Source organism: Malurus melanocephalus, unplaced genomic scaffold (assembly GCF_030028575.1).
Source record: "Malurus melanocephalus ecotype Western Australia unplaced genomic scaffold, MMel_1.1 scaffold_77, whole genome shotgun sequence".
NCBI lineage: Eukaryota > Metazoa > Chordata > Aves > Passeriformes > Maluridae > Malurus > Malurus melanocephalus.
This window is the reverse complement of record NW_026623309.1, coordinates 2,300,923-2,317,487: the sequence shown is the minus strand read 5'-3', so window position 1 is coordinate 2,317,487 and position 16,565 is coordinate 2,300,923. Positions and strand designations below refer to the sequence as shown.

The 16,565-nt window shown below is 42.2% G+C and overlaps 1 protein-coding gene across 3 annotated transcripts in view; it reads left to right on the top strand.

Moving 5' to 3' along the window:
• Positions 1-16,565, top strand: part of MYH11 (myosin heavy chain 11) — a 54,351-nt gene that overhangs the window by 5,027 nt on the left and 32,759 nt on the right. For all 3 annotated transcript variants that reach the window (XM_057367327.1, XM_057367326.1, XM_057367328.1), the window contains exons 2-4: positions 1,506-1,864; positions 6,330-6,486; positions 12,742-12,769. In XM_057367327.1, coding sequence (XP_057223310.1) covers positions 1,523-1,864; positions 6,330-6,486; positions 12,742-12,769 — 527 coding nt within the window. In that variant the 5' untranslated portion in view covers positions 1,506-1,522. The remainder of the gene's footprint in view (positions 1-1,505; positions 1,865-6,329; positions 6,487-12,741; positions 12,770-16,565) is intronic.

Below are 16,565 nucleotides of genomic sequence, written 5' to 3'. Positions count from 1 at the left end.
AAAAAAAAAAAAAAAAAAAAAAAACCCTAATCTGTGGGAAGGCTTCAGGGACAAATATTTGGAAAGCAAGCTCTGATACTCCCAGAGCACAGGGTGTCCATTTGGCTACAAACTGCAGAGCTTGGTCGTTACAAATACTGTCCTGCTCGTGGGCTGACTGCTGACATCTTTAGCAGTCAGTTCTCCAAGCTCCCTCCAGATTCATGTTTGTTTGGATGCTGTGAATATTAAATTCACTCTCAATAAGGAAATGAAACAGCCTCTGTCTCCTGGAGATGTTTTTCTTGGGCACACGCTCTTGGTGGCTCCTCCCCAGCTCTCCCCTCTGCTCCACTGCACAGCAGGTTTCCCAACCAGCACAGCTCTTTCTGCCCTRGAGCAAACCACAAAGCCTTTCTGTTTACTCCTTCCCTCATTTAGACCCGAGCCTCCCACGGGATGGGGCAGAACACTCACAGAGCTCCGGCCTTATCAGCTCTGATCTGGCAGCCACATCCAAACCTCCATGGCCAGAGCAGCAGAGCAGCTGCCTCCTGTCTCCACACGGTGCAAAGCAGCCTGAACTCTGCCCTAACTCTCATTCTGCAGCAGATACTCCCAGCTGCTTTATCCCTGAGCAAATGCATGGCACACATGCATCATCCGCCCAGTCTGAGCATCGTGGTTCAGAGTCTCTTTTAGCTGAGGCAATTTCTAGGCTGGTTTCATYTCTTCTGTCTCTCCTGTGACAGACATTTACCCTTCACAAATGATCATCTCCCATAGTCTGGCCCACAGGGAGGGGCTAACTCTAAATTACTTTTCCTTCACCAGCACTACTGATAATGAAATTTTTTTCTGCTTTTTCTTGTTTTACTCTTATTCTTCTCCGAATGAAATGGTATTAAGTGATCRGAAATAGTCCTTTGCAAGAGAGGTTCATTTCTGTCCTTGCTGGAACACAGCCTGGGAACCATTCTCCTACTATTTATTTCATTATTGCACTGCTATTTCAGTATGCACCCAGCAGCTTCTGGGGGATGGGAAATTTTGTATTTGTCTGAAATGAATTAACTTTGCTGGGCAGGAGCTGAGGCAGCAGGAAGGTGTTCAGCTGGTGCTCCTGGTGCAGTTCTCACAGTCTCATTGCATTATTTTTGCCTTGTTTTTCTCTCTGCTCTTCAGAGCAACATAAACAAGATAAAGTAATATGCCCAAATGTCCTCATGTGATTGATTGATTGATTGATTGATTGATTGATTGATTGATTGATTKGAGTGCCATGAGGYTTTTGATTTTGGTGATTTCAAACACAGTAACAAAGGCATGGGAATCTGAACACAGATATTCTAAAGAATCTGAGCTGGCACCCGAAAGTACCCACATGTAAATGTGAGATATGACACAGGACCTAGAGTGCTTTGGACCTACTGCATGGCAGATTTGACAAATGTGTTTTGCCTGGAATGTCTCCACATTTGCCTTCTTTTGTCCCTTTAAAGCAGAATATTTTGCTTCCTCAACAGGTGTCTGCTGAGTCAAAATGGCTCAAAAACCTCTCAGCGATGATGAGAAATTCCTCTTTGTGGACAAAAACTTCACCAACAACCCACTTGCCCAGGCTGACTGGTCAGCAAAGAAACTGGTTTGGATTCCATCAGAGAAACATGGATTTGAAGCAGCRAGTATCAAGGAAGAGAAAGGGGATGAGGTGACAGTTGAACTGGCAGAAAATGGAAAGAAAGTGACACTGAGCAAGGATGACATCCAGAAGATGAACCCTCCAAAGTTCTCCAAAGTGGAGGACATGGCAGAGCTGACTTGCCTCAATGAAGCTTCGGTGCTGCACAATCTAAGGGAGAGATACTTCTCAGGCCTCATTTATGTGAGTAGAGCCAAACACCCACAGAGCATTTCCCACTGCATGTGACAATGTCCCATTGACAGCGGGGTGGATCCCACCCCTGTCTGGGACACAGGCCCTGTGTGTCACACTGCCATGCCAGCACTAACCCCCAGGAATGGCATCTGAACCCCAAAATGCTTTAAATTCACTTTATTCCACRTGACTCCCCTGCTTCTTTAATAATTGCTTCTTTAGAAATGGCTCTTTACTTAACTAAATTAAAATACATGAAGGTTTCTTCCACAAAATTTACAAATTCTGAACGGGTGTTGGCTTGGAAAGCACTTTCTGATAGGTGAACAAAATTTCAGTCCTGCTGTTTGGGGGGAAAAAATTAATAGGGACTTTCAGATTACTTCAGTGTAAACCTGAACAAGTTTCCAGTAACTTGCAAAAAGAAAATGGAAAAGGCAAATCATGCAGTCCTTTCTCAGGCAAAACTCTGACRGGAAGGCAGCTGAAAAGTTCTGGTTTGGTGGTGCTTGAGTTAAAATTTGTGTTTGGATAAAGGGAGAAACCCACTGGAATTCAGGCAAGAGTACCTGTAGGTACCAGTGGGCCACTGAAGCAAAGTCACACATCCACTAAACCTTTTTGCCCCCATGTGGGTCAAGTCATACATGAGGCAGTCCCGAAAAAATTGCARTCTCTGTATTCATGGGAGTTATAGCAAGATTATTCTGTCTCTCAGTCCATTCAAGTAAATGGACACAATAATATTTTGACATTAATAATCCTGTTATCTACCCATATCAACAGTTAGCAAACACCACAATAAGAAAGCACAAAACTTTTCCAAGGAACTCAGCTGTTATCTTTGATTTTACATGGAGGATCCCCATGCTGTGCTGCAGAAAAGTTATCTACAGTTTCAATCTGTGAAAATTTTACTTGCATGACAGACCACTGATGAGTGAAAGAAAGTACAGAGCTTAAGTAAAAACAGTAGTCAAGGTCTTATTACTAATATGAGGAATGCTAAATTGGAAAGTAGGAAATGAAGCAGAAAAGAAGATAGTTTTATGGAGTACTACAAAGGAACTACTTGTTACACATAACTTCAAAGAGCTAAGCTCAAGATCTTTCCTTCAGSAATGCACCAAAATGCACATTATCAAGTTCCTGAAAGAAGCTAGACTTCCCATCTTTTCRTTATTTGAGTTTATTTGATTTTAAGTTTGCAGGGGAACATGTGAACCCACATGCTATTATATCAGAACATGCAGCATTAATGATTAAAATAGACTTTTTCTGAAAGTGTTCTGCATTGTTGCAAAAATTAAAAGAATTAGTAGAAAGTTAGAGCGATAAAATGGGGGGTGGATCTTTCTTTGTGTTCTCAGCAGCACTCTGCATAAGTGTTCCAGGGTTTCCTTTATATTTAGTTTGTGGAATTTTCACTTTCTACACAAAGAGGAAATTAATTTCTAATAGTGGACAATGCAACTAAAAATCAAAGAGTTTTTCATGGGGGCAAAAATGGAAGCATATCTGAAATTAAGCTTTCTTTCTCATGAGACTAGATCTTAAGATGGTAAAAATTTCCAAGAAATTATTTTGACTTTTGGTKCCAAAAGTTATTGGCATTTTAACCAAAACTGCTTGAAACTGTCCAGCTTTACTCAGTGCTGGCCTACTTGACATCTGTCATACCTTTTTAAAAACAGAGGGGTTCTCCAAAGAGAATTTGAGTCTCATCCACTTGCAAAATTATCTGTAAACTACCATCCCCTGGCTTTGCCATGTGTTGCCTAAGTTGTGTCCCTTGGAGTCCCACACATTCAAAGAAAACATGACCTCAACATTTTTCTCTCCAGAGCATCACTGACGCAAATGGGGATTCCCAAATATGCTAAAGAAAAATAAGCAGTCTAGCTGGGGGGGAAAAAGTCATCTCCCCCTTGGATTTATATTAAATATTATCAAATAAAAAGATCCAGAGCACAAATTCACAGAGTGACTGCACACTAGAAAAACACTCTGGGCTTTTGCTTCATCACAGATAATTAAGAGAAAAGGGCAAAAAGAAACATGAGCAACTAACTCATGTTTCACATTGCTTAGAATGAAAAGAATCTGCTTTATCCAACACAAATTAAACCAAAAATTATTATATCAGGATGACTATAACAGCAGCTTCAGTGGATTTGAGGTGGAATCAAGTTCCTTGTGGCTGTATTCATGGGCTCCACTTGTTCAGTCTTCACYGAGCAGTGCAGGGTGCTGTCTTTGATACATAAAACAGCAGATGTATTTGGGAACTGAGGGTGGGTTCTTGTGCCCAAACCCAGATATTTGCAATGCAGATGTGGATTTGTCCCCTGTCAGTGCCCAGCAGCAGCAGCTGTCTGAGGGATACACGAGTGAGCACTCCCATGGAAGGATCCCGAAGATATTTCCAACTGTTCTTCCTCCAGATCTCTGGGGAGAGATTCAGTCGGGGATCTCCTCCCTAAACAGGCTGTGCCCCAAGGAGAAGGATTAAGGCATGGAAGCTTCAGTGCCCCATTTTCAATCACACACTTGGCCGTGTCAAAACACCACCTGTATTAATCTAGCTCCCCCAAATCCTTGCAAAGCAGATACCCAGAGCTACAATCAATCAAAATGAGAGGGCTTGATTAACTTTTCCGAGGTGACAGATGATATCTATCAGTCACAGGCCAGTTAGAAATGAGGTTTCCTGAACTTCATCAGCTCCATGTTTTGCTCTGCCTTAATAGCYTGCTTCTGGTGCCTCAAATTTTGCTCTGCAAAGGTTTATAACTGTGTGTCAGGTATGCAAACAGCCCTGCATGTGGCCAGTTGAGAAATGCCTGGAAATCTCACAGAAGGGAGGCCTGAATAATTTCCTTGATTTCTTCTCCTATTATTTCACTTGATGATGATTGAGTGCATACAGTAAATGTATTTATGCTATTACAAAATGTCTTGCTGTCTTTTCCATAAGGGCCTTGGTGGTCATTGTAGGATAAAACTGTCACTTTTCAAGTGTGTCATCCTGGCAACACTAAAGTCCCTTTTGACACGAGCAGCAGTTTCATTCTGAGCTCCCATACCAATGAAAATCCATCCCAGCAATTCCCTGCCTTCCTCACTGAGGGGCTCAGCTCGGGGTGCTGAGCACTGGCGAGGCTTTGAGCTCCATTTTGTGGGGCTGTGGTGGCACAGGCACAGTTTGAGCTGTTGGTGGAGGTGCCCATCAGCACCCAGAGCAGCACAGATGTTCCGTGCCCGCTGCAGCACCCAGGGTGCCCAATGCCATATAAAGGCTCAGSCTGTGCCAGGGCTGCCTTGGCCATTGCCTATTATGGGCAGGACAGGGAAATCCCTGTGCCTGAGCCCCCGGTGCCCCCACCCAGCCCAGCCCAGCCCCACAGAGCTCTCCTCCACACTCACAGCAACAAAATTAAATAAATAAGAACAAAAATTCTTTTTAAACCCAAACAAATCACTTCTACTTATGTCATAAACAGCATAGTTTCATTATTTCTTTCTTTTTTTTCATGGACCACTTTAAATGTCACAATACTCCTGTAATTATGATCTCATAKCATGGTAATTCTTTATTTGGGGAATTTAAACTTTCTTTTTTAAATTAAATACCCTCACAAATTTCTTACTTTTAGTAACTGCTTGTGAAACATGGCTCTTCATCTATTATCTTATGTATTTATTTCTGGTCCAGTTCAATAGCTGGAATATTTAGAAATAAAGGAAAATTAAAAATMAAAAAAAAAAAAGTAAGAAAACCTGAATGAACACCTGTTAGCTGGTASCCAATGTTCTTGTTTGTTTACCATATATATTTTTATTTTAATACCTTCATTAAATTGTAAACAAACCACATTTTTCCTTAAGTTTCCTGCAGAAATAGTCATGTAGCGAAGACATGATTATTTTCTCATGGCATCTATTTGGAATTTGAGTAATTGTTTTTAAGGASTCTCATCAATCATCATTGTTCCATGGTGTTCATAGAAGGTTTTAAAAAAAAAAATTAAACCCTTCAAACATCAATTCAAGCTTCTTACCTAGGATTTCAGTTTAGAAAATGTGATGTTTATGTGAAAGCAGGTATTTAGATAATTTTGTGACATGAAAATACAGATGTAGATAAATATGAATTGTTACAATGGTTATCATACTTGAATAAGGGTATGGATTTTGTACCGTAACTAATTGAAGAAAGCCTGACACCAAATCACAGTGTTTCTGTGGGTTGCTGAATTCAYCTACTTTGCAGCAGCTTGCTTATTAGAAATGATTCTTAGTGCCCTTGGAAACGCCCATCCMCATCCATTCAGAACAGCTCTGCTTYGTGTGTTACCCTGGGCGGAACACRGAGGAGAGCGCTCRCAGAAATCCCGCGATTTYCCCGTGTTTCCCAGCCCAGCCATGGCACGTGGTGCTAAGCCCAGCTTTTCTCTGAATTGCCCTGCAGACTTACTCGGGTCTCTTCTGCGTGGTGATCAACCCCTACAAGCAGCTGCCCATCTACTCCGAGAAGATCATTGACATGTACAAGGGCAAGAAGAGGCACGAGATGCCGCCGCACATCTACGCCATCGCCGACACGGCCTACAGGAGCATGCTGCAAGGTAGGACAGCCYGGGGCTGCATTCCTGGGAATCCACCCTGGAATATGGGATACAGCACCACGGGAATCCCACCCTGGAATGTGGATACAGCACCTGGGAGCTCCACGGGAATCCCTGCCCTGGGAGCTCCACGTGCGCTCCAGCGAGTGCCCAGCCAGGGAACGGCGCTCGCGGAGGGCAGCGCTGCCTTTCTGGAAGTTTCAGAGGAATTCTTTGGCAGGAGAAGCAGTCCACAAACACTGTGACTCAAAAAGGAAAAACAATCCTTTTACCCATGTGTGTCGAGGCATGTGGGAAGGTTTCAAAGTCGAGCGAATAGTTTTGGCAAATACGGGCATGGAAAATGCTCCCTCTCCGCTAGCGGAGACTATTCCAAAGTTAGCTGAGCACTGCTGGATCTGTAGGCAGTGCTGCTCTCTCCCCCAGCACAACAAATTCAAACAATGTCTGGGAGCTTCTTTCCCTGCAGCCTGATGTCTGGAGCCCCRAGCTGAGATGTGCTCTGCTTTCCAACAAGGATGCCATGAGCAGTGGAAAAGCAGCCAGGCCCCAAAGGGTGCAAACAAACCCCCAAAATTCACAGTGCTCTCCTCCTGCAGTCACTACTGACAGACTGAGGGGATTTTGTTCTAAGGAGAAACTGTCATTTAGGGATGAAAAAGCTAAAGTGGTGGATGTAGGAGGCTGCAGCACCTCCAGACAGCAGGGACACAACCAGGTKTCATCTCACAGGGACCTTGGGTGCTGCAGGAAACCAGGAGCTCTACAAAATGCTTTGAAATTTATATGCCCTCATAACGCCCCCTTACCCTGCAGAAATTCTCTCTGACAACTATGGCTCAGCAAGATAGGCTTGGCCCTAAAGTTTAGGGCTTTCCAGTTTGGGGCTTAAAGATTAGGGTTTTTTCTTCCTATGACTTAYATGACATTTCTTTTCTGGAGCTATTTCAATTCCTTTATTTGAGAGCATCCCAGAAGGCAGAACTACAGTGCAGCAGGGGAGGACCAATAAAGCAATAAAAAAACTTACTTGGCAGAAGGTCACCCCACTAAGCCACAGTCACATATCTGTGCCCCAGCTTCCCTCCTGAACCCTGTGCTCTGTATCCAGCACTGTCCAGGGCTCTGAGCAGACCCTGAAGCCAGGCCATTCCTCCCTCAGATCCTTTATTTGAGCAGCAAACTTTGAGGGGAGCTCTGGCTCCTGCAGACCTTTAGTAGTTGTCCCTAGAAATGAAGTGGGGGATAAAAAAAGGAAAGGGCTATAAGCTATCTGTAGGAAAGGAAAAAAAAAMAAAMAAMCATATAACTGCAGCCTGGTGARCCAGAATTGTTTTGTCCTGGCAATATGAGAGTCTTCTGCCTAATGTGAAACTAATGTCAGATAGATGAGCCTGATCCAAGCAGCACAGGGATGTTTTCACTCCTCCTCCCTCTGACCATCTCCTGTCCTTCCCAGCACATTCTCCTGAGCAGGGATGAAGCCCCTGGAGCTGGTTTACCCTCTGCTGTGGCCATTAACTGCTCCTAGGCCTGCTGGGTCCAGCTGTGCCTCCCAGGCTGGGCGCTGGCAGCAGCAAGAGTGCAGGATCCTATCTGTTCACTTCTTTTGGTGCTCAGAAYAATTCCCTGACCTTACCAACTCTCAGGGAAGCTTCACTCCTCATTATTCATGTGCCCCCTTTGCAAGGAATTCCTCCTGGCAGCAGAGAGGAGGGGGAGAGAAGTAGAAAGGAGCAGGGAGGGAGTAGGTGATCRTGGATGCTCTTTCACTGCCTCCCACCCCATCCACTCACAGCCAGAGACTGCAACCACCAGAGCTCCCAGCACCAGGACACCCACGTTTTACTTGCACATGGCATTTTGGAGTCTCTCCATCTCTGAACAGGGCCCCAGCTGCTTTTAAAGCTGTGCTTTTGTTTGTAAAAACCTACTCGTGTTTTGTGCATAAAACTAAACCAAGCCTGAAAATAACTCTGGTTATTCAGCCAAATTCTCTCCAGGCTGGAGTGGTGAAAGTGGGCGTCGACACGGTTCTGTGTGAGCACGTATAGGCACACACAGCTTCAGGGGGRTTTGTGAGCATATTTCCAAATGGAATATAAACAAAAGTTCTCACTCATAAACATGGATCAGAGCACTAAATGTTATCCTTGAGAAAAGTCGGCACTGCTCCTTATCTGGAAACTTGCATAGTTTCTGCTTGCCAAAGTAAAATATGTCTTAGATTTGTGAGGCTGAGGAGTTATATTCTGGTCCTTCATGASCAGGGCCACTTGGCCCAGAGCAATCATCTTGTTCAGATATCTCAGGGATCCTTCATCTCTCAGTGGTTCAAGGCTCTGTGTCTGCAGATCCCTGGTCCAGGTTCATCATCTGGGAATCACAGCCCTTCACATTCTCACCCTCTCCTCTGTTGGCACAAACATCCAGCAAAAAAACATGAGCTGTGCACACTGCATTCTCCTCTGCTTCAGGCTTACTTGGTTAATGTATTCATTTGGGATGATGTTTAAGTCCCATCAAAGCTGTTSTGATAAAAGCACTTAACTACAGCTATCAGCAATCAGATAATCAGASGTTCTTCCAAATATGCACAAAAGCTGACATCCCACAGGACACAGGAATTATCAAAGATGTTGGCTGGGCAGAGATAAAATTTCCACTTGTTTCAAGTGGTTCTGAGCACGTAAAASCCTTTTACAAATCACAGACTTGCTGTCTCATGCTCAGCCAGTAGTGCTGGGTGTCTCATTGAATCTGCTGATTACCATCGTTAATGCAGTATGATCATTGCCCAGGCACAGCCCTGCGTGCTCATCTCCAGCCAGAACAAGAATGAACTTTCATTTTGTTTAATCTCAGAGACCGAGAATTCTACATTTGTGTGCGTGTGTCCCCAGGAGTGKCCACACTGAGCTGGGCCCTCCAGGCTGTGTTTACAGACAGCTAGAGCTGATTATTGCAACACTTAGAGACTGAATCATGAACCAGCACCTCCTGCAGCCTCTGCTGTGCTGAGTTTGGGCTGAAGTAGCTCCATACAAAGTGCAAATACAAATGTGAAAGCCATATTAAATAGAAGTAGCAACGAAGTTTTTGTGTAGTTGGTTAGGCCTTTACTAAGTTTTCTGGCAATAAATAATTTTGGAGAAGATATATTATAGGTCTCTGCAGATTYGAGGAGATTATTTTCTGCAGAGCCACTTTTATGCAAGCTTGAGTTAAAAATGGAAAAACAAACAACCTGGCAGTCACTTGGAGGTAGGGGAGGGAAACAACAGTTCCCAAGGTCTAGGGAAGGAGGCTGCTGTGAGAAGCCATCTGTTTACCGTGTCCTCAGCAGGACTGCACAGAAATATCCCCTTTAGGCAGTGTGCTTATTAACAAATGTAAAGAAGCAGTAAGTGAGTGCTGCAACGTGGTTTCAGTCTGGTTTTTKCCCTTTTATGGTAAAGCTGCCAACTTGCTGCTTCATTGCGATAAACCATCTGATTTTGTTTGTGATTAAGCAGAGCTAACTGGTCTATCAAGAACAGAGGGGCAAGGATTCTTGCAGGCAATTTGGAGGTGTTTGGTGAAAAAAGTAAGCAGATTCCAGAWAGGAAAAAAAAATCTGCTGCATGTTTAGCAAATCTGGTGAAGTTTACAATGTAAATGTAGGTCTCTATTAAAAACTGAGGAGAAATTTTTAAAAAATGCTTAAAATATCTATTGTAGACATACAGGAGGTGGATATGATACTCTTCCACATTCAAGTTTTCTTAGAAGGCATTAGCCAAGAAAATATTRCAACATAGAAGACGTACTTGGTTACTTTTTAAGTCTCAGGAATTATGTTTAAGGAGTTTTATTTATGCAATTCATTCTCTTTGGACAGACCTAAACACATAAAGTTGCAGACTCCCAAAATAGGGCACAGTCTTTCCTATATAGAATAAAAGATTCCARAAYAGAAATAGGATTAAYTGAATGGGAGAGCCTTTGAAAGTAAACRAGACCAGTATTGGCAGATGAGGTTRGAATAGGATTGGACTTCCTGATCCCTTTCATCCTTAGAGTTGAAATGCATGAAGGAGACAGTAACATCTGGAATTCTCCCTCCATCAGTGCAYAGCAGAGTTTGTCAGCATGAGGTTCCTTMCATGATTAACCTATCCCTGAGGACATTTGTGGAACTTCTGACCTTCCTAATCCTTCTTCTGCTCTTCCACGTCCCCAGGCTGCCCCACAGTGACACTCACACAAACCCCTGTGGTGGGCCAGTCTGAGACACCTTCAGGGGGTGTTCCCCTCCTGGGGAGCAAAAGAAGGGCAGCAATGGGCAGCAAAGAGTAGTGAGAAAATACTTGGCTCGGAGGAGACCAAATTTTTCTAATGTTCCCTGAGCTCAGAAATTCCACTGGCAACTCAGTATCAAGGAGTCACTTTATTTGCTTTTTGGTATTTATGGGTGAGTGATGCAGTATCAATATATGCCCATGGTTTCTATTTACACAACCGTGTATTTTTAGTAAAAGTTCTTCCATGCTCTCACTTTTTTAACTTAAAAGAAAGCCTAGCTGATGTCCTGCAGTGAGAAACAAACATGACTCACAGCTCCTCTGCTCCCAGATGTTTATGTGGAAGAGCCCTGCTGTGCTGATTGCTGACAAATATCTCCAACAGAAATGTAATGAATTATTTTGTACTGATTTACCCAAGAAAGCAGTAAAGTGGCACCATTTGTGTGTGGTGATCAATAAAGTAGTGGAGGAACTGTGAGTAAAACAGTTGTCTGATATCAATCCAAGCCATTGCAGAACCCTCTAAAGCTTTTCCTAGGGTGGCTGTGGGCCAGGCAGCAGTTACAATTTGAAAGCTTAATAAATAGGTTTAAATAGATTTATCTCATGATATTTATGACCTACAGGGTCAGCAATAGGGCTGAGCAACCAGACAGGTATTTCTGCAARTCATCCCACACACTGAGCAAGAGGAGCTCGTGTCTTCACCTCTGAGCAGAGGCTGRTGGATAAACAACGCCTCTGCTTTGGATAAATAATGTCAAACCATACAGAAGCACTGGCTTCTGCCTAATTAYCTGCCTCAAGTCTCAGATTTATAAACTAAGCACACTTTTCGAAAATATATTTGACCTGCCTGGGAATCAATTTCCTAAGTCAGAAGATTTTCCTACAGTCTGTAAAAGCAAACTTTGACAGTCTCAGTCAAAGAAGGGCAACCTTCAGTGCTGGGGTGGCTGCTCCAAGCCTTGCTCCAGGTAGCTCCAGGGCTGGAGATGCCACAGCTCTCTGGGAAACGTGCCCTGATCTTTGACAAGTGAAGGAAAGGGTTGTACTTCAGAATGGATCACAGCAAASATGCTCGTCACACCTTTTGGCAGAAAAATCCGTGTAAAAGTTCTGAAGGTAGAGAGAAACTCCAGCTCCAAAACAATAAGCAGGGAGGATCACTCCAAKAACAGGTTATGGAGAAGGGTGAAATCCTAAACCTTCCTGCAGCATTACAGAACACCAGACTCTTGGTGCAGAAACCTCCTACATGCCTCACACAGCAGAAATTGAGACTTTGGTCCTTCTTTTCATAAACCTTCATCCAAAATGTATTTGATGATCTGTTCATAGTGAAAAGCACRAAGGATACTTTTGTACTTGTTGACACAATCTTGTACATGATCTTGTAAAATCTACAAAGTATCTTGTTTTATCTTATTCTTTGGAAGATCTTTCTAAAGAAATTACTTGTCCTCTTGATAAAAGCTGCCTCTCAGTCTGAAATGAAATAGAGAGTACATTTTTCAGGTATTTGAACTGCTCTGCTTTCAAAAATCAAAGCTTTGCATGACCAGCTTAAAACATTGTTGATGCCTTATCTGTCCAGACTTTGTTTCAAGTGGGCTGCTAGCCATAGTTCATAAGCATAGTAAAAACTTGAGTTTCAGGTTTGAAATTCTGTTATAATCTTCTTACAGAGAGCCTGATCTTTCTGCTGTCCTCATTACAGTTCGTCTCTAATGGAATTTACAAAAAATATTTTTGACCTCTTAACCTTTTGTTCATTTTTTRTACAAAATATTTCCATTAGAGATGGTTATTTAAATGCAAGGGCAAATTAAATAAGATGTGAGCCCAGTACTTTTGACGAATCATGGTCGGCCAGATTTTAGAAGGTTTAGGCTGTTCAATGTAAATCCTTATAAATAAGGAAAAAGCCATTTTCCCTAATTAATGGCTTATTTTTCTTTATTCACAGATCGAGAAGATCAGTCTATCCTGTGCACGTAAGTAAACTCATCTATTTTAATATATTTAATTGTCACAATGTCCARAATTGATTCAGATTCTGATGGAATGGACACATTCTCCTCACCTTCAGCAAGCTTGAACTCCAGTCCCAAACCTTCTTCAGTCAACAGACCTGTTCATAAGATAAAGAGCAGGTATCTGTGTCATAGGGAGACTTTAATGCACAAAATTATTTAAATTGACTTCCCTAAATTTAGAGATTTAAGAGTTTACAATGAACAGCTTGGGAGGATGGTTATTACTCYACAAAATCCCACTGGTTTGTCATTCCTGCCTATTTTGAAAAACCATTCAAACTGTTGAACTGGACAGAGATTTGCTCCTTGATCCTCAGTTTTGAACTCTSTCTCCATTCTTCGTTGCTTGTGAGTTGGTTTTATTTGCTTGAATGCCATCAAGGATGCTTTTGACATAATTTTGTGTTTGTTAAGTTGGGCATTCTCCAGTTTTCCTGATAGAAGTTAGGATCTGATTCCATGTAAATGTTAATACTCTTTGCAGAGCTGGCATATGTATTATTTATTATTTATATAATTATTTATATTATTTATAGGTTCATGCCATGATGCTGTAATCTGTCAGGTTTAAGTTATCTGAGAAAATGTGGCTACTGAGTGACTGAATATACATTGACACTAAAATTCTTTAAAAGCACTGCTACTGATCATCAGCCTTAACATTATTTTTGAGTGSCAGTGCTGACTGGAAAAAAAATTATCACCTAATAAAAATTAAATACTGTTTCTGGTACCATAAGGGCTATCATGGCTCTAACCTCTGTTATAACAAGACTTCAATATTTGTAAGGATACCAATCAAAAATCTGCCCCCAAAAGCATTAATATCAAAAAGAAATCTAAAATCCCTGTGATGATAAATATTGACCATCACATTCTTCCCAGGATGAAACATGTCATGGTTATGAAGTCTAATTTACAATATGCATTTCCTCCTTCTATTTCTGTACTTTAGTTTATTTTTCCACTAGTAAATCTTCTTTTAACTTTAGAATATTGGTACTTTCAAGAAAAGGACTTTCTTTTGCAAATCTACGCCTTTTTGTTCATGAAAATCTATTAAAGGATCCACTTCTTGCAGCTACCATTTACTGAAATTACCAGTCCACTTTGCTGGAAACATGAAGTGTTTCACACCAATAGTAAATAAAATAGCAAAAATTAAATGCCTTTTCCATCCAATTATRCATACAACAGAGAGAGTGAAATGCCTTTCCCATTTTGAAAAGCAGCCACAGCAAATGATTCCCAAGTTGTTTGGGATAATTGCTGTGTGTTGGGTGTGCATCATGACCCAYAGCTTAAAGCAGTCCTTACATGTCTTTTAAAGCAAAAACATTGGCCAAGCTAAAACTGATGTACACAGCTTTAACCTCTACTGGTTTAACATTCTTGTTGGCCTTATTTGGCTGTGCAGAAAGAAGAAAGTTGGCTTTCAGCTTGGTAGCTGTCAAGTTGAAGTAATTAGTGGTATTTTATAGAATGGTTAAAAATTCTAAGAAATTATCTTTTTGCCTAAAATATGTGACAATAATTGAAGGCTTCATGGCACCGATCAGCAAAGATCTTTTCTTGAAATAGTTACAGGCTTGAACTTTCCAAGGTCTGGTACCTAAACTGTAAAAGCAGAGCTGTAAGGATTCATTGTGAATCYCCTGCAATGCTCCTGGGACACAGGCAGGGGGGCAGATCTGAGRACTGAGCCTGATTCCGTGTTTCTGACTATAAATATACCCATTCTCAGGAYTTCACCCTCAGCTCATTAAACCTACCCTCATGTGGTTAAGTACTGTTAGCATTCTTTTTCAATCCCTCCCCTTTGTGTGATTAACCATGGTATGTTTAAAATCTCCATCTGTCTTCAATGCTCGTGGGTTCCARTGCTTCCTCAGAATTCCCTGTCCTTCCACAGTTCATTATTTCCTCTCCATTTTATTAATAACACACATCCTTTTGTTGTTAGCTCTTTCCCATGGGTAGCATCACTGAACATCCTCTGGTGTCATTGCCTGCCAGTTGCTCTCTGGCACTTTACAGCCAGCCTCAAAATCCCATGTTTTATCCTGTACATTGACAGCATAAAAAACTTGATACCATGGCTGTGCTTAGCGATACAGCTGTGGCTGCATTATTGTAACATCATAGAGCATAACATATTTAACAAATATACAGTACATAATGTTGCACTAAAGGGATGAAATATGAAATCTTATTCTTTAATGTGTCTGAAAACTAGGGCAGGTAAGAGTTTTGCACCTTTGTGTCTTGGTCTCTGCGCTGTTCTTTGCTGCTCTGCCAGGCTATTGGGATTTCCTGAAATTCCTGCCTGTTCTCAGGCCTTCCACTGTGCTCTCACCTGTCACCTGACATCTGAGTTGGTCATGAAATAATCTGTATTCACTCTTGGTCCATGCTGATGTTGCTGAAGGAAAATCCCCAAGGAACCAGTCCAGGTACTCAGAGACCTGAGCAAGCTCTGTGCATCAGCAATTGAGTGTGAATTGAAAAAGGCAATGGCCAGTGAACAGACCTGGGGCTTTTCAGGCTCTTCCAATGTTAGTAGAGGCACAAGACTCAAAGGAGGCTTCTGGCCTCTTGATGTTTGATTTCTAAAGACACAAGTGGATTCTCCTGGACTTTTCAAAAGGTTTTTTACTAAAAATTCTGCAAGTGCTTGTTTGCATAGCTAACCACATAAAAGTTTTAACAATTTCTTCTCTGATCTTGGGGTTATTATACTTTAGCCACTTCCTGAAAAGAGCAGGTAGAGTGTTTCCTAGAAAGTAAATATGCCTAAGAGGACTGTGAACAAGTTTCAGTTAAATGAGAAATCAATCTGATCAAAGTTCTGAGTGTTTGGGGTACTGTGAAGTCCGTGGAAACAGTACTGTTAAACATCTCTGCATCTAATCAAGTACTTTTTTGTTACCTTTTTGTCTCTTAAAACATGCATTCAGTTTGAATAGCTTCCATAAAACCAGGGAAATAGCAGGGTCGTATTTCCATTTAATTGGATATGGGAACAGACAAATCATTGAGTGAGGCCATCCTGCCCTTTTCCCCTTCTTCCTCTTGCTCTCTCTGGGCAAACTCTCCAGAGCCTCACCCAGCCATGGAATTCCAGCCGCTTCTCTTCCCTGACGCACACCAAGAACCAAAATCATCCAGAACCTCTCCAAGTGCAAAGCCCCATTAGTCAAGACTCCTCCACAGAGAGGTGAAACTCATTTCCCAGCTCAGTAAATCTCAAAGTCCAGGGCTGCCCGGCCCCTCTCCCACTCGTGGATATCCCATGGAGCTCCAGAGCCGCAGAGCTCACTGCTGAACGTGCACTGTCTTTGGGAACAGTTCTGGAAGTGAACCATAGGATCAGTGGGCACCGCTGGTCTAGCACAAAGGTTTCCATGATGTTTGCCCATCTCATCGTGCAGAGGGAGGCTGCCAAGCCTTAATGGGATTTAGAGCAGCTCCTCGARTGCCCTGCGCCCCAGCGCCAGCACAGCCGGATTAAGGGATGTGTGAACGGGCAATTCTTGTGGTTCATTGCCTGCCGAAACAAACACTGAAAATAAATGCTGCTGTTGCTTTTCAGATGTTTCCAAAAGGGGAATTAAGCTAAGTCTCATAGCATAATATTAACATGGAAAGCTTTCAAATTTTMAACAGCAACAACAAAAAAAAATACACTTTTAAAACAAATTTCCACCAGTTATTCTCAAATATACAGGAGTCTTAGTGACACCACAGGCCAATT